The following is an 18,706-nucleotide window of genomic DNA, read 5'->3' as shown; positions in this document are numbered from 1 at the left end:
TTCATGCTTTTATGTTGCAGATAGAAACACAAAGTCACCACTGATAGTACCAAATATGATAGAACGCGAGATGAAGTTTTTAGTACACAAATTTGTCTATTCCTGAAAATAGTAATATTCTTGAGGCATGAAGAAACAAATTATTTATAAGTGTATATAAACAATTTATAAAGGCATGAAGAAATTAATGATAAGTCTTTATAAAGGTTTATAAAACATTTATAAAGTCCATCCAATTCTGCAAAATCAATAAGCCTTTATAAATGGTTTATATACTCTTACAAATAATTTATAAACATTTATAAATGATTTTCAAATTTTATAAATTATTTACAAACTTTAGAAACTGTTCTTTCATAAACTTCATCTCGGGGTTCTATCAGGGTTTACAAACTTTATAAGGGTTTATAAAACATTCACATACTCTTTATAAAAGGTTTATAGACTCTTTAATTCTTTACAAATTAGGAATAAGTCATTATAAATGGTTTCTAAACTTTATAAAAACTTTTATGAACTTAATAAATGTTTTATAAACCCTTAGAAATTATTTACATACCTTTAAAAACCTTATAAATTATTTTACAAACCTTATAAATTGTCTTATAAGCCTTTATAAATGGTTATAGACTCTTATAAATGATATAAACACCTTCTAACTGATTTATTTTATAAACATTTTAAAACGGTTTATAGACTTTAAAAACCTCTTTATAAGCCTTTATAAATGGTTTATATACTCTTACAAATAATTTATAAACATTTATAAATGATTTTCAAATTTTATAAATGATTTACAAACTTTAGAAACTGTTCTTTCATAAACTTCATCTCGGGGTTCTATCAGGGTTTACAAACTTTATAAGGGTTTATAAAACATTCACATATCATTATTTTTGTATATAATATTTGTAAACTGATTTAGAAACCTTTATAAATTACATTTTTATAGATTTATAAGTCTTTATAACTTTTAAATTTCCCTTTATATTTCCTCGTATTGGTGTTTACATATCATTATTTTTGTATATAATATTTGTAAACTGATTTAGAAGCCTTTATAAATTATTTTTTTATAGATTTATAAGTCTTTATAACCTTTAAATACGCCTTTATATATCCTAAACTCGATTGATTTTACAAGAGGTAAGAAACCAGTTTTTTTTTTATCTTATATAAATTTATATGCCCTTATACATTATTTTATACATATTTATAAATTATTTTGGTTGTTTATACAACTTTATAAACCTTAATTCTTTTTTGTTTTATGAACTGATGAGCTTTTGAAAAACGATTTATAAATCTTTATAACTTTTAAATACTCCTTTATATATCTTAAACTCATTTGATTTCACAAGAGGTAAAAAAACCAGTTTTAATAAGGTCTTATAAAGCTACTAAGATATAACTTTTGTAATAAACCATTTTGTTTTTATTTTATAAGAGGTTATAAACTATTTGTAATAATATGTTATAAAGCTACTGAAATACAAATTTACCATTGAACTTTCTAAATTTAAGCAAAGCCATAAATCCAAGTCATAAACTCATAATACTCATAATACTTAGAACAAACAAAGTTTACCAAACACGCATAAAACAGATAGTTGTTCACACATAACAATAAGCAAGCGATAAAGTTTTTGTTCATTCCCACATTAGTATTCATTGTAATTCCGAGAAGATATCAACCGCCAACTTTTCTCGGATGATTGCAATTTTTTCTTCACTCAGCTTTGTCAAGTCCACTATACGCATTGCATGGCACTCTATCAGCTTCAATGCATAAACTCCACTGTCTTCTATTTTAAGAACCTTAAACAAAAATGTTTTAGTAATATATTAGCAGATAAATTATAATATAAGTTATTTGATCTTAAGAACCTGGATACAAATCTAACATGAAGATTTATAAGCGGTTATAAAGATGTTACCTGTGGGAAACCTTCAGATACAATTTTTATCGAGAACTTGCTTGTATCCATGCTGACATCGTTGAAGAAGTTGCGAATCATGAATGGGAGAGCCATCGCATATGCATTAACGTAAGGGACCAAACTCGCATCTGTGAACTTCATTGCTGCACAATTGAATGCTGTGATACTTCTCTTCTCCAAGTTGACTACAACTCCAAGCCAATACTTCTCTGTTACTGCAATGGCCGAATAGAGAAAATTGATATTTTTTTCTATGTTGTACTTGTCAAAACCTGTTCCAAATTGGAAACTTTTCTTGTCATCTAAAAACTCATCATAAAGCTCATCTATTTCTTCAAGAAACTTCACTCCAACAACTAAGGCAGTTTTGTTCAGAAACAAATCTGGATTGTTTATCTGTTTCAGTTTCAGCAACTCAAAACCTGCTTCAATATGCTGAAACAAAAAAAAAACAAATATTCAGAAAAGCGATCATATAGTTTTATAAAGAAGATTAATATAAATTTATAAGGGATTATAAAGAATTTTTGTTCAAATATAGCCTAACCGTTTTTGAAAGCTTTTTTCCCGGTGTTTCAATATCTGAAAACCACTTTGCGGTTACTATCTCTTGATTGATTCTCAGTTTCCTACATTGTACACTCATACTTATTATATAGGTATCTAGTTTCACCTCATGAAATATATAGTTTTTTATAAAATAAAAACTTACTTTTTTTGTTTGACATTTTCCATTCTCTCATCTTTTCTTTTCTTGTTTTATCAACTTGCTCAAAAGGATGGATAATCGGATGTTTCTTCCTTGCTCCTGTAAACGGTGGCTGTGTATGAATGGATGGTATTTGACCTCTTTCACTTCTTCTTAGTGGAACATTATCTGTATCAGTTTTAATCTTCTTTTGAAGTGGAGGCTCAATATCTTCGTTTACCTACAGACAAAAAAAATTAGTTTTTGCAAAGGGTTATTATGTCTATAAAATAAATCAATATTCATAAAGTTTGGAAAACAAACCTGGCTGTCTTGTTGTACCAATCTCTTTTTAATTTTCATTAGAGTTTGGAAATCAGGAATCTCACAAACATCTCTCATAAGAACCTGATTCATGCAAATTGTTTAAGAGGCCTTTATCGATCATGAAATATTTTATAAAGCTTTATAAAATACCTCATTTGTACCCTTTCCACTACGACTTTCTTGGGAAAGGAGATCAAATTTAGGAGACATAAATGTTGGAGTAGGCGATGTAACCTGCAAACAAAATATTTGAAAATTAGATGTTTATGATATATACATTAAACTTTACAAGGCCTTATAAAACTATATTAATTTTGTACCCTTGTATCAAAGTTTGGAGTATTGAATGTTGGAGTAGGCGACGTAACCTACAAAAGAAATAAGAAATTCAATTTGCCAAGCACTAAATCAAAAAATTTATAAACCTTTATATCCTAGTTTAGATTCATACCTGCGACGTTTGTTTCAAGCAACTTTCTGATTCAAGTTTTTCTGTGTCTTCGTCTTGAGTGATTTTTTGTGTAGTCTAATTTTCCCCAAGTATATTCTCTTCTTCCCTTAGATGATATGTACCAGATTTTGCTTCTTCATCACATATCTCTTCTTCATTTTCATCATCTTGTGCACTTTTTTTATCACCAGAATTTGCTTCTTCATCAATTGTATCTTCTTCATTTTCATTAGCTTGTGCACTTCTTCTATCACCAGAACTAGCTCCATTCTCACAATCTTCTTTGTTTGGTGAACCGTCATTAAACTTCAAAAAAGTGAAATCGTTAGAGAGAGAATAACACGTGAAATTTGATAAGTAATTGGTAAAATTCAATTGCTTACCTTAACTCCTAAAGTATTCTGGATCACTAATACTCGCTTATCCAAATTACGAACCATTTGGATAAGCTTATCAAGTTTCTCGCTGTCAGACATGGAATGATCTTCATCTTTATTTTACTCTTCATCTTTCTTTCCTCTTCTTCTTTTTTTTCCTCTTCATCTTCGCTATGGTTCAGATCTTCACCATGATCTCCATCTTTGTCGTTTGTGTTGCGCTTTTGACCTATATCTTCTGTTGCAACAAACATATCCACAAAACCTTGCACCCAATCGTTTCTCTTCATTTTGTATCCTTGTTGAACTAGTTTCACAACACTGTGAAAGTCAACATCTTCTATATGTGTTGCCCCCACCAAATGTTTGTATTCCTCACCCAATCCAATCACTGTGTTAACCTCAACCTGTAGAATAAATAAAACAAATCTCTGTAAGTCTCATATATATAAATTTATAAGTCCTTATAAAACTATATTTACAATCCATTATAAATAAACGTCACATTTACAATCCCTACAAGACACCGATTTGTGGACCTTTTCAAGGAGTCTCTACAAATCCATTTTTCAAACTATACAATACGAATATATTTATAGATGTTTATAAAACTCACATTGTTTTTCTTCTCCAGCTCTAACAATTCAGTTATTGCCGGAGTGCTTGTTGAGTCCCAATGTAGACACAATGTATCTGAAGAAGAGGATGTCTCGCATGGTTTTCCCAAAGATTTACCAAGCACATTCACTGATGACATTGCCCACAAATTTATGGCTAGCGCAAAACCCTTCACTTCATAACTATCTTCTGCCCAGGAACTTACACTCAAACTTTTTACACTTCTCATCAAGATTTTATAAGCAATTTTACCCCAAGCCACCTTGGGTAAGCGATAGTTCATATAACGCATCAACCTGTCTTTTGGGATTTTAGAACTCGGGTTTTCTGCCATAATTACCGCTTCTGTGATTATTGCTGTTCCAAGGGATACTCTTTCTAGTGTTTCCATTCTTCGTGCCTTCTCTCTAAACATTTCATACAACGTTGTTACCATAAACTTATCACCCTTGGACAGCATCCAAAGGTATGGCTTCTTCTTTATTTTGAACTGCGGCTCTGTTATTGTCTGATCTTCCTCACAACGTAAGCCTGCTATCAGATGAAATTCCCTTAGTGAAAACCTCATAGGCTGGTCCGAGAAAGTAAACCAGAGATCCTCTCCTTGCGTCAATACTCTTCGCTGCATCAGAAAATGGAACAACTCTTCTGAAAATTGAATCCTACTCCTTTTAACCAGCTTCAAAATGCCCCCAATGTGAGAGTTCTCTATCAAAGATAACTCTTTTTTTCCTAATATTTCTGCTACCTTCTAGACATAATCAATCCTTGAGTGATGGATTATCGCTTTGGAATTATCTGGTGGTTCTCCAGCTTCATAAACCCTCATAGGCAATCTCAATGTTGTACAAAACTCGTTGCTATCTAACTGCAATACAAGACAACACTTCTTGAGTTCACACGTCTTATAATTACTTGAAACCCAAATTTATAAGGGCTTATAATGTTTCAAAACAAAACTTAATGTTCACTATCAATACTCTTTCTCTTAGATCTAACTAGGGACATAATCCTCAGCCAATCTTATTCTATTTTCTTATAACAGAAATAACAAATTCAATAAATGACTTGAAACAAACAAAAAGATACACAAATTTAGGAAATTACTTGTAGAGAATCGTGAAGAGGAGATTCGTGAATAGGAGAATCGCTAAGAGGAGAATCGTGAAGAGAAGACGACATTTTTGAGATGAGATTTTTGAATCGGGATTGTTATTGTCGCGATTCCTCGTCACCGGTTGCTTTTTCCAGAGAGATGTTGTGACTCGTGAGGGAGAAGACCTTTTCTCTTCTTCGTCATGAGTTTCGCCGTCGTGACTATCGTCGTCCGCCGTGAGTATCGCCGTCCGTCGTGGAGATTCGTCGGGGGGGGGGGGGGGGGGGAACCAAAACCTTATCTCTTTCCCTTTCTCTAATTTAGTTAGGGGGTACTTAGGTCATTTAACCATTAATGAATAAGGCATTTATAAAAAGGTCCCTTTAGTTGTGGTATAGTTGCAAAATGTGGTATCCAATAAAGTGTAAAAGTAAAATTTCCCCTTGAATTATCCTTTCTTTTTAGATATAATTATAATAAATAAAATCCTCAAATCATCGGCCAATCAAATTATAAAAATTTGAAGAGTTCATTTATCATCGACGCGTAATAAAAAAATCACTTATATGACTTCTCAATCAATATGTAGTAGGTTTATATTTTTATAAATAATTTAGAACATTTTATAAGTTATTTAAAAATTCTGATAAATTTATTCTTTAAACAACAATAAATAATTTAAAAATAATATTAATAAACATGTTTGGATTTTGTTATATTTAAAATAGTTATTATATAACTATATTCGAATACAATTCATCAAGTAGAGTATAAAACTATTATAATTATCTTATATAAAATTTTGTTCATTATGTTTTATATTTTATAAATATTGAAAGTAATAGATAAAACATTATTAATCTTTCTATAATTTAGAGAATTAGTTTCCATAAATTGTTATTTTTAATATTCTTTAGATTATATGGCACGTGATGTTAAATGATTTTAGACTTACCTTAAATTTGTAGATCTAAATTAAATAAATACAAATTAAGAACAATCGACCAATCAAATTATAACAATTTCTTGAAACTTCACCTATGAGCGACACGTCACCATAAGTCACTTCCAGAAATCACTAAAGTGACTTCTCTTTCAAAATATGGAATAAATAGTGCACAGCTTTAGAAGTAACAAATTTTATATTATCATTAATTAGAATTGTATTGTATATGTGTTGTAATTCTTTATTTTAGGTGAATAATATTATTTTTACATAAATAATATCAAAAATTTTATGTAGACATATTAAAAGAAAATATAATAAAACTGAAAATATTATTCATAAATAATATAAATTATGAAGTACAATTCTCGATAAAGAAAACAAAATCCATTAGAAACCTGCAAAACATTTCTTAAATTTTGTAAGCAGTTGGACGGGTTAACATTATTTGATAGATCTATAAGTTTCTAAATTTTATTGAATAGAAAATAATATTAAATTGACATACCGGCATCGAAATAGTCGAAATACTTGATTCGTAAGCTGTGAAGGTATACCGCGCATCCGCAAAATAGTTGAAATATTAAATTGAAATAGTCGAAATATTAAATTGACATACCGCGCATCTCCGGAACTTCACTCGGAAATTCATCAGCTATTCCAACAAAATTTGTTTGAAAGAAGCCAATTTTGTACGGATGCGCGGTTGTCCGATAATCACCAATACCATCGTACAATTTGAATAACTGGACGACCTTCGCATCGCCCTCGGTTAGTTTCCCTTCAAATTGTTTGATGAGCTGTTCACCAACTGAAGCATGAATTCTTGTCCCCTACACGAAGATGAGATAAAGTTATATGAGTTGGATTGAGAACAAAAGACTAAAGACGATTATGAGTTGTAAAAAATGTAGTAGTCTACTTACTTATTTATCAACAAAAACCATTTCGATGGTATTTCCGGAATCTTTGTTGTAATTTCTCCACAAGTAAAGAATTCTAACCTCAATACGTCATGTATCTTTACATGGTTTTAATTACCTAATAAAAGACACTCAGTTTTTGGGAGCTTGAACTATTACCATACTGTTTTTAAAAATTTGATATCTTCACAACACTGTATTGTATTGTAGGTAAGACCTTGAGAGTATCTTTATATATAGTCGACTTTTCATAATAAATGACGTTTGAATATTTATTTTCCGCAATACATATTGAAATAGATTAAAGAAAGATATTAACTCTACATTGTCATAAGTTGGTTTGCATTTAATATATATAAGAACTTGTGCAAGTAATGCATATTTAAAACAAGGTAAGTCATTAAAAATGAATTAACAATTTAGAAAGATTTAAAAGTCGAATTAATGTGATACTAACTTGCGCAAGAAATGCTTATTCTGAATATGGCAACTTTATATTGTCGATCTTTCAAAAATAAATGACGTTGCTATATTTATTTTTCACAATAAATACTGAAATAGATTAAAGAAACTTATCCCCTTATTACCTATTTCACCGGGAATTTTATATTGTAATAAGGTAAGTCATTACAAACGAATTAAGAATTTAGAAACATTAAGGTAAATTGGCATTTAAAATTTTAATAAACGTGATAATAACTTGGGCAAGAAAATGTTTAAAATAAATAAGGTAACATACATTTAAACTATTCATAAGTTACTTTGCAATTTGCGCGAGAAAAAAAAATTATTCATAAGTTACTTTGCAAAATAAATAAGGTAACTTACATTTAAACTATTCATAAGTTATTTTAAAATTCTGATAAATTTATTCTTTAAACAATGATAAATAATTTAAAAATAATATTAATAAACATGTTTGGATTTTGTTATATTTAAAATAGTTATTATATAATTATATTCGAATACAATTCATCAAGTAGAGTATAAAACTATTATAATTATCTTATATAAAATTTCGTTCATTATATTTTGTAGTTTATAAATATTGAAAGTGATAAATAAATCTTTCTATAATTTTGAGAATTAGTTTCCATAAATTGTTATTTGTAATATTCTTTAGATTATATGGCAAGTGGTGTTAAATGATTTTAGACTTACCTTAAATTTTTAGATCTAAATTAAATAAATAAAAATTAAGAACAATCGACCAATCAAATTATAACAATTAAATTGAAACTTCACCTATGAGCGATACGTCACCAGAAATCACTAAAGCGACTTCTCTTTTAATATATAGGGGGATGGGCAATTGTATTTAATGTTAATTTATATTTTTGGTAAACTTTTTAAAATATGGTAATAACTCATATATTACATTTAATGTCAATTTATATTTTGGAAATTTTTTTAGAATATGGAAATATTCATAAATTATCATTAAAATAAATATATTCAAATATGGCATTATAAATTTCGAAATATTATTTAATTATATATTTTTAAATTATACAATTTTATTACTAAAATTTTCAAAAATGTATACAATCTTTTTAGAAAACTATAAAAAATTTAATTGTAAAACAATTATTTTTTTATATATCTACAAATTTTATAAATATTGTTTAATTTTATTTTTTGGTAATTATGCAAATTTTACAAATTTATTTAATATATTTAATTAAAATAAATAGATAGAAAATTCTATCAAAGATTATAATTTCAAATATATACATGCATATTCTCAAATATAATTTTTATGTTTAATTAAATCAAATTTATATTAAAATATTGATACGAAAAAGAAAATTTACAATATTAATAAAATATTATTTTAAAATATAATTTAAATTTATCTGTTAAAAAATATTTTAAAGTTTTTTATTGCACATAGTGCAGGAAGACATCTAGTGCTTATAAGCGTATATAGTACGGAACATTTAAAATCTAAATTAACCAAATCGAACCGAATCCGGCAAGATTCCCAGGCGTATCTATGTCAATAAAATTTGATATACGATTTCACCAATAGTTATAAAAATATATAATTTTAGATTTTAAAAAGTTGCGTTTTTATTTACATGACAGTATAATCAGCATACGGCAATGTGTTGAACATGATTTTACAATTTTCTAAAAAAAAACTGTATTTGTAAAGTTCAGAAGAAACATAATAATAATAATTAAAAATTAGTAAATTATACTTTTTGAGAAAAAAGGATGTGTATTTATTCCAAGTTGGAGAAGGCGACCATTGACTTCAAAATCTGAGGAACAGCCACGTTAGGGAACGAAATCAACAATTGCCATGCAACCTTGTGTGGTGCTGTCCCAATCACAACACGTGTCACTCTGCTGCTCCTGCCGCCTTTAGTTGGAGAGGTTTTCGCAGCTCTATGAAGCTTCGCTGAATCTGCGTGACAATTTAATTTTGCTTATCCTCGGTCATATCGCCTAATCAGGTTTGAGTCTTTTGTTTTCTTTTTTGAAAATATGATGTTTAGGTTCACAAGCCAACAAAATTCTTAGTTAAGTGTTTTTATTAGTCAAACCATCACTAGTTTTATTATCTCATAGTCTGTTGAATATACAGATGAATAATGAACAAGGGTTGGTGACTTTTTTTGTTAAGGTTTTTTTTCCTAGATAGAACCATATTTTGTTCCAATGGCAGTGAATGTTACTAATTTCAGCAGTGTTGGGAAGCAAGAATAATGGGTTGGCTTTGGAGGAAAAGGGTAAGTTTGGGTAAGAAGGAGGTTCTTGCAGCAGTTATTGTCATGTTTTTCGCACCATTCCTTGTTCCTCCACTCATTGTTGCCTCCACAATCGCCTTGATCGCATCCCTTCCCTATTGTTTTCTCTTGGCGAGCTATGTTTGTACTGAAAATCTGATGAGAAAACTGCTTCCTGCTAATGCTTTTGGTGGAAGAGGTGATAAAATGTTGCTACCCCACGACAAGGTTGGTCACGGTGATATATATGATGATGGCATGGCACGAGTGGCTATGAGTGATCCCTGTTGTGTGAAGGCTGAGAAAGGGGGGACTGCTACAATTTGTTTCAAGGAAGATGACATTGATCACATAACACCCTTGAGAGTGACTAACATTATGCTTGATGTGTATCAATCCCCTGAGGATATCAAAAAAGAGTCAAAGAGCTTGTTAGAGAGTATTAGAGACGATGAGAGTAGTGCCAATCAATCCCTTGGTAGAGGAATCTCTGAGAAAGCTTTCGGAGAGGGAGAGGACAGCAAAGATTCGACAAGAGTTGAAGATCTATCAAGAAAGAAGAAAGTGTATGGAACTAGAATTGAAGGTGGTTTTATAATTAAGTGCAGGTTGCAGGTTTTAATAATATATGAAATTAGCTTATGAATCTTCAAGCTTTTCTTTTATTTGCAGGGGCACTTGAATCTACTAGAAAAGAAGCATCTAGAGAGAAGGATATGGAAAAATCTTCAAATGAGGTTAATTAGGATGTTTTTCATTCATCATATGACTTAATTACTAAATGACATCATATCTTTCATGAAGGTAAACTGAACGGAATAGGTTATAGCTTCTTGAAATCACTTTTTTTCTGTGGATCCATATGTTATTCACTTTGATTTGCCTCTCTCATTCAAAAGAATAACTCAAAGAGCCGTTCAACTTAACTGTGTCATTCATAGTCAAGAAGTTTTGTCCAAGCATGAACCCTGTAATGCAATGTCCGAAAATCAATATACCATATTGTAGGAGAACTTCTTTAAGAAGCTTGTGAAGAGTCTTTTCTTTCTTGATAGATAGTAGCATGTTAGTTGTGATTGTGTATTGTTGGATACCCAAGTCATTCTGAAAGGGCTTTTTCTTGTCTGAAAAGGAAACCATACAAGTATTGTTTACTGATAATATAGGTTTTTGGGATGTAGATGAAGGTGTTGTATAACGAGGAGCAGATATGGGCAAAGATGGAGGCACTAAGGAAGATAGTAGGATACAGTGTTGCTAGGAGCACGACATATTCTGAAGAATTGAAGGCGCTCTATATGTTTATGGGTGTGGAACTGCCGACATTGATGATGTTGGAGAAGGAGAATCAAGATATTGCACATGTTAGTGAGAGACTTTGCGTTCTACTGTCTGTTATTGGAATAAAATGAGAGTATTTTTGTAAGCTTCAAGACTCTGCTTTTGGACTGCTCTCAGTCATCGTTTCTTCCGTGTTTAATAACAGTTGAGAGATGTTTTCATTAATGTGTTAGAGAAATTAAGAGATACTACCACTTGTATACAACAGAACTTGGAGAGAAATGCAGATAAATCAAGATGAACAAGAGAGAGACTGATTTAAACTATCAACGTCTTTTCCAGAAAAAAAGATCCGTTCAATATCAAATACGAAATTCCTATTAATAGACCAACAATATCAGTAACATTTTTTTTTTTTTTTTTTAAGGTTTATTTGTGCAACAGGCACAATGAATGAGCATCTTCTTATCAAAAGCCCACAAGCCATGAACTAGTATTTGTTTCTTCTTTGTCTCCGTACAAACTTTGTACCCAAACTTCCAACAAGAAGATTTGCACACCAAGAGAAAGAACAAAATAAATGAGAGTTGAGAGCGCGAAATTAGGCAATACTTCCATAATCCATCCTTCCATGAGACGTCGAAGGAACATTCGGGACATGATGGTTGTTAGTCCTACGTCCTCCTGCAAGACAAGACCAATCAAAGGCTGTATGACAAGAGAACGTTCTAGAGAAAGTTAAGAGTGAAATTAAGTACCCCAAGGGACACCATTGGTATATGAGCTACTTCTGGGTGAGCGTTGACCCCCATAATTACTGTTGGACGGAGGAAGCTGCGCATTGATGTGATTCCGATCCATCGGCCTTCCAGCATTTGGTCTCCCATGATAGACCCGTTGAGGCTGCTGCCCTAAGCGACTTGGAGAATTCTGGGAGACATGAGGAGTGAATTGTGATCCTGGCATAAGTTGGCCAAATCTGGCACGCGGATCATTACTTGGAGGGCTGCCATTCTCTACTTGCGAGAACGCTTGATTGACACCATATCTCCTGAAGTAGATTCAAAGTTACAAGCCATCAAGAGTGAAACGAAAAAAGAGCATTAAATGATTTGCATGAGTATAAAAGTCAATTTTCCCTATCAGAGCAAGTTCAAGTGATGCCTCATGTGCAGTGTGTCTACCATTACTACTAGAATATAGCACCGTCCTATCAAGATGCTTAATGTGCACAAAGATACAATCATACAATCAAGTATGGGAGTTTCTGCGTTTCTAATATAGCTCTGAAACTCAAAGCTACTACATCGTTTGTCCTGGTAAGTTAATACTTATGGAAGATGTAAGATTCACCAAAGTTAGTGGTGGGGGTATATGTTCGCGCATTCTCATAGAGCTTCAACCAAAAAATAAAAATAAAAACAAAAAAAGTTGCAATATACACTCCGCAGGATGTCTTTTAGGTTATACCTTTGGGTTGCCAGATTTGATGATGAGGCTGGGGCATTACTGTTGAACCTTCTGGAGCTGGAGGCATCTGCTGAACCAAGTTGCATACTTCTGCTGAATGCATTAGCAATGACACTCTCATCTGCGCTATCTTCTTGTAGAAGCAATTCATCACTGTACATATAACAAAATTGTGCATATTAGAACTTCCATTCAAAGGACTGTAGGTAAACATGTATCTTATGTGACTGTAAATAGCAAAATGAAAAGAGGTTAATATCATATTAGCTGAAATAACATCAGGTAACAAAGCATGATTGCCCATTCAAATGGACACTATAACGTGACTGGTTCTAGATAACACTCCACTTATTGATTTTGATGCCCATAAGTTTTTCCAAGTTTAAAACTCAACTACTAGTTAACAGTGGTGAGAAATCAAGGGTTGTGACATGCATATTCCAATACTGTTCAAACTAAGGCAATACAGAAGCATAACATCACTCATATTCTGTATAAGTCCGGCACATATACACAACATACATTCACAGAGAAAAAACCTTGACACATTCTATATAACTTGTAAAGTAGAGAATACGTTGTTTACTTGCCTGTAATTTGGGTCCCAGTCTCCTGGATCAGGCACTGATAAGGTATTATCCGGATTTTCAAGCTGGGGTCCAGTACTGGAAGGGTTATACGTATTGGACCGGAGGGATGAGCTGGAAATGTTATGTGTGGAGTACCCCTCACTTTGATTAAAATTATCGATCGCATGCCCTTGCGCTCGTGATAAGGAAAAATCCTGAGATTGAGAACCTCCAGAATATCCAACGCCCTTTCTTCGGTTGAACTGACTGAATGCAGCCATTTTTCCTAAGGGAGACCCGTGACAACTGTTTCTTACTGGAGATGTCGGACCATGGTGTCCAGGAGAGCCAGCAAAAAATTGATTGTTTGTATTCGGTGGAGTAAACTGTGACGGACTAGTGCCAAGAGGTAGAGGAGCAAAATTTCCAGCGGATGGACTTGTACCAAGGCCATGTCCGTGTGGGTACTGCATAACCCTACGTCTGGCATCAGGACTAGTTCCAAGCATTGGGACACCACCTTGGTTTTGCATGTATAGGCCAGTATGATTCACAGGAGAATAATAGGCAAACATATTGCCGTTCTCTCCATAGCTATTTCCCTGAATAGTGCCATCATTGTAGCTACCATAGCTTCCGATACTCCCATAACTATTTGCATGTGAATAAGGAAACATCTGAAAATGGGGACTATTTTGCATGGGCATTCTGGTTATCCCTGATACCTATCAGAGAAATAAACAACTTTGAAAAGGAGGTCCACTAAATACTTGAAGGTGTTACAAATACTCTAAAAGAGACAAGAGTCATACATGAGGAGAAAGACCAGCGGCAAACCAGTGCCCTCCACCTGGATGGTGGTCCACTTTGATATTTTGAGCAACATGCTATAAGGAAAATGGAAAGATAACAAAACAAATTTAGTGAAAATAGGGGATTTTTTTCACACGTCCCTCCACAAGAAAGAATCTCAATTTTCTTCAGCCATTTTTCTGCAAGATCTTCGAAAAGAAGACTAAAATATCGGAAAATTTTGCTAGAAGAAAAAGTATCTTCAATCCATCTCGTGATTGTTTGGTTTATGAAATGATGAAATAAAACTAATCATTGGTAAGACAATAAGGCCACACAAGAAGTTTGAGACCTGGAAAGGAATTTCATCTGACTTACCACATAAGGTGTTTCTGGAGGAGGGTTGTACGGGCACGTAAAAGGTTCCCCAGTGATAAAAGGGTGCTTAGCAGCCTAAAGAAATGAAAAGTAGATGTGTGTCCATTACGAGTAGCAAGATAATATGAAACCTTTAATAAATAGATATACAGATGACGTTAGCCAGGAAGTTCAATACCTGAAAAGGTGACCAACGTTTTGTTGGATCAAATTCAACAAGTCCTCTCAGAAAGTCAATAAGAGCTAACCGGATCTGAGTTTCTGTGATGGTTCATGAAAAAAAAACAGTCACCATGGAAGATAGTCCAGTGATTATCCCTGGAAACTTAAGCACATTAGAGGGTCCTGACTTTACCTTTGGCTACATCGTCTTCAGGCAAGTTTATCTTGTAAGGATAGCCTTTAACAATTTCTTCAAGGTTCTTATGGCGGAAGTACTCTTTCCCAATTTCTGGCTTTTTCTTTTCTCTCTGAATTAAAAGTAAAGAACGGCACGAGTCATCCAGAGAACAAAATTACCAAAGTCAAAACTTAATGACTATTTAAAATAAAATTAATTTCCTCAGGTAACAGTCTAAGCCTTCCTTTGTTTATTGATATAATTATTTGTCCCGAGTTTTCAATACTCATTTTTATACCACTGTCACAGATGTAAATCAATAATTACTTACAGCTTCAAATTCTTCTTCCGTCAGTGCCATATAAGCACTTTTGAGGCCACCATAAGTTCCACCATTCCCCAAATTGTGGACACTCCCAACACATTTAAAGAATTTATTCGTATGTTCTGCTTCCTTGAGCACATAATCAGGTGGTTGCTTCCTGAGAACATTTTTGACATAATATCGAATCACAACATAAAAAAGGCCACTGCCAGAATAAGAAAAGTTCCTCGTTCCTAGATATCTTGACACTATAAAAGGACTCCATAGTTGCACAAACGTTGAGAAGCTAAAACAAGGACTGCTGAATACAAAGGGAAATGAAAGAATGACGGTAAGCACCAAGGGTGCAGACACCCAAAAATCCCCTGAATACTACATATATAGACTGATTGCTCATTTATCAATTTCATAATAAAAGATCATACCCCAGTATTTCAATCATACGCTTCAAGATATCAAATTCTGAAGCTCCTGGAAACAGTGGCAATCCAAGAAACAGCTCAGCCACGATGCAGCCAAAAGACCACATGTCGATAGCAGTAGTGTATCTATATAGAGTGGTTAAGCCTCAACATAGAGACTCAAAATATTTTAAGATATCATGTACTATAGGAAGCATAAAGCAAAGAACTTTTGTTTGCAGTCAAATTAATGCGGGATAAGAAAGTAACAAATGGCTGGAACTATAGCAACTTAGTTACCGCAAGTGTGTTAAATAGATCAATAAGAGTCACAGACCAAACAAGATTAATGTGAATACATGCTAAAAAAGCAAATCTCAAAGACAGTGAGACAGTGCAGTACCAACGACTATGAGAAAATATTCTAACTTAGTTTATTATATTTAAACTAAAAAGGATACCGGTACCCAAGTAAAACTTCCGGCGATCTGTAGTAACGACTCTGTAGAAAAATGAATTAGGCAACTTAATTCAATTGCTTGGTTTGACAAAATAGAATAGAAAGATAAATAGGAAACAAGAAGAACCTGAATATATGAGTAAATAGTCTTAACTTCCATGCACGCTGATCCAAAGTCGATTATCTTAATTTCAGTTGGCTTCACACTGATGCAATTGAAAAAAAAAACTATTCAACTTAATTAAAGTTGTTGATTTCAGTTGTGTGCATAGGGTTGATGCTACAAAGTAGACCTGGTACACAGAAGGATATTCTCTGGCTTCAGATCACAATGGATTATGCCAGCATCTTTCAAAAGAGCCAAACCAAGTAAGATCTAGAGGACACCATAGAAAACGGTTGATATAGTAAATTCGGACGTTAAGACAAACAAAATAGAGAAAACACATTTCTAGAAATCTAAATACCTGCTTAGAAAAGAGCTGGACTATGCTTAACGAGAGGCCTCTAAATTGATTTATCTTTATGAGCTCATACCTGAACCAGAAATTACCAAGGGCATGGGAATTATTATCAACAGTTCGAACGAAAGAAAGAAATACACGGACAAACGTATAGTGCGAAAAGAGAAGAATACTTCAGTTATACAACTTACAGATTCATGTCGAGAAGTTCAAAGCATATGCATAAATGACGTTGATGTAAGAAGTAGTCGTATATGCGAACAATATGGTGCTTGTCCTCTGGATCATACTTCTTGTTTAGCTACACACTCAAGCAAAAAGTATGAGACAGACCTCAAAATTTTTTTGAATACTAAGACAAAGGATCATTCAAGTACAGAAGAATCACATACCGTTGTCAAAATAGACACTTCAACCAGCGCCTGCTGATAGTATGCAGGCTTGTTTTTTATTACTTTCACAGCAACAAAGCTGTTTGTCTCAGGAACCCAGCATTTAGCAACCTGACCAAAAGTCCCATGGCCAAGAAGATCTTTGACAATGTACCTAAGAAGTTAGACCAGGAGTGAGAGCTTAATCAAAAAGGCATATTTTGTGAATAGGAAGTGGTTCAAATTTTATGCCGTATCAGTGAAAATGAAAACTGAGTACAAATAAGGCAATGACAAACCTATGCCGTGAATCTGAACTGCAGAAATCATCATTTACAGCCAGAATTAGGTCGGAGTTGACATTATCAAAGCCATCATTGAGCACACCAACCGATGGAGTAGTCAAGTACCGCTTGGGATTCAACTCTCCTCTATATTTGAACTGTGGATTGCATGTTTTGTATGTCTCAACCAAGCCCCTAGTGAGTCTCTCCACTACCTGCAAACAGAAAAATACATCCAAGCTAAAATTTGAGCACTGGAAAGTATTGCAACAGTGAAAAAAATCTCGGCTGTTACTATCTGAACGTAGATATACATTTCTAAAGGGTTGATAAGGTAAAGTCATGGCAAGAAGACAATAACATATAGAAGTAATCATCCACTACATCTACGATTAATGCACACTCGTTTGTTACAGTGACAAACACCGGGTAAAGATGTATCCAGTCATTCAAGGTAACATTTTGCATCATTTTCAGGAATGAGCTCTATCCCTAAAGACATGGAAGGGCAGATGCATTACTAATGACATGTTTGATGAACTATAATCATTTATCTAAAGTACTATGGTAAATGGTTTGAGCTGTAATTTGGGTACAGTTAAGAAGTAAAAACATTTTCTAAGGCAAAAACCTACTAGGCTATCTGTAAGCGAGAGAACATGCTAGGCTATTGGTAAAGACTGTCATGCATTCCTGAACCTAGAGCTAGTTCTGGCAGCTTTACAAACAACAAAACAACCCTTGCCTTTTCTTTATGCGTTCTCACTATACCAAATCTAAAAGCTGTTATCTTAGCAGAATGGGAAAATCAAATCCAATTACACAAACACGAAGAAAGGGGACTACTCACCGCCTTCTTCTTCACAGCAGCACGCAATGTCTGAGGGAAATAACGCTTGAAAACAAGCTGAATTGGCTGCCACGGTGTTGATGCACCTCTAGAGCCCATCTCACGAGCTCCACCACCAATGTCATCCATGATCCGTACGAAACCAAAGTAGAAGCACCCGAAACCTCAATTGACCACACTAAACTTTCTCAGAGAAACCCGATTGAGTATAGTCCCATGCCCCTTTTCTTCATCAAATCAACCCCAAGTCAAACCCTAAATCGGACCATAGAACTATCGATAAATCAACACAAATGTAGAGAAAGATTCCAACTTTATGTCTTCGGAGGAACGCCAAAAGAAAAGGGTAAGAGAGATTCCGGACAATTTCAACTATAATTCAGAGGAGAAATTGAAATGGGAGGACGAACGAATCTAACCACAATGGTACAAGATTGCGAGAAAGGAACGATAAAAAAAGAGGAGATCAAGAGAAAAGTGAAAGCTTTTGATTTTGATTTTGATTTTGGTTTTGGTTTTGATTATTTCGTGTGAGGAAGATGAGTCGATGTGTTTCGTCTTCGAAACGACCACTCCTGATTTTTGTTCTTTCCTCTCCTTCCTTCCATCTTTGCATTTTG

The 18,706-nt window shown here is 33.2% G+C and overlaps 2 protein-coding genes across 4 annotated transcripts; one reads left to right on the top strand and one right to left on the bottom strand.

Annotated features, from left to right (window-relative positions):
* The first annotated feature begins 9,578 nt into the window (after positions 1–9,578).
* LOC106410487 lies at positions 9,579–11,708 on the top strand. 3 transcript variants are annotated; one of them, XM_013850991.3, is made up of 4 exons: positions 9,579–9,828; positions 10,060–10,687; positions 10,774–10,838; positions 11,283–11,708. In XM_013850991.3, the coding sequence occupies exons 2-4, from the start codon at positions 10,081–10,083 to the stop codon at positions 11,511–11,513; spliced, it is 903 nt and encodes a 300-aa protein (XP_013706445.2). In that variant the 5' UTR covers positions 9,579–9,828; positions 10,060–10,080; the 3' UTR covers positions 11,514–11,708. The 3 variants fall into 3 exon arrangements, with proteins under 3 accessions (XP_013706445.2, XP_013706444.2, XP_013706446.2); XM_013850990.3 differs by having other exon boundaries at positions 9,599–9,828; positions 10,063–10,687; XM_013850992.3 differs by having other exon boundaries at positions 9,633–9,828; positions 10,041–10,687.
* Positions 11,709–11,742: 34 nt separating this feature from the next.
* On the bottom strand, positions 11,743–18,706 carry LOC106410488 (dual specificity protein kinase YAK1 homolog). Its single transcript, XM_013850993.3, has 18 exons — positions 18,087–18,706; positions 17,252–17,451; positions 16,974–17,127; positions 16,773–16,882; positions 16,585–16,654; positions 16,411–16,493; positions 16,245–16,323; positions 16,119–16,159; positions 15,682–15,804; positions 15,263–15,413; positions 14,947–15,061; positions 14,770–14,852; positions 14,592–14,666; positions 14,234–14,308; positions 13,443–14,146; positions 12,853–13,005; positions 12,141–12,433; positions 11,743–12,066 (listed from the first exon to the last, which is right to left on the bottom strand). Exons 1-18 carry the CDS (start codon positions 18,213–18,215, stop codon positions 11,984–11,986), a joined length of 2,721 nt encoding a protein of 906 aa, XP_013706447.2. The 5' UTR covers positions 18,216–18,706; the 3' UTR covers positions 11,743–11,983.

The sequence above is a fragment of the Brassica napus genome, chromosome A4 (genome assembly GCF_020379485.1).
Source record: "Brassica napus cultivar Da-Ae chromosome A4, Da-Ae, whole genome shotgun sequence".
Taxonomy (NCBI): domain Eukaryota; kingdom Viridiplantae; phylum Streptophyta; class Magnoliopsida; order Brassicales; family Brassicaceae; genus Brassica; species Brassica napus.
This window is presented reverse-complemented; position numbering and strand designations above follow the sequence as displayed.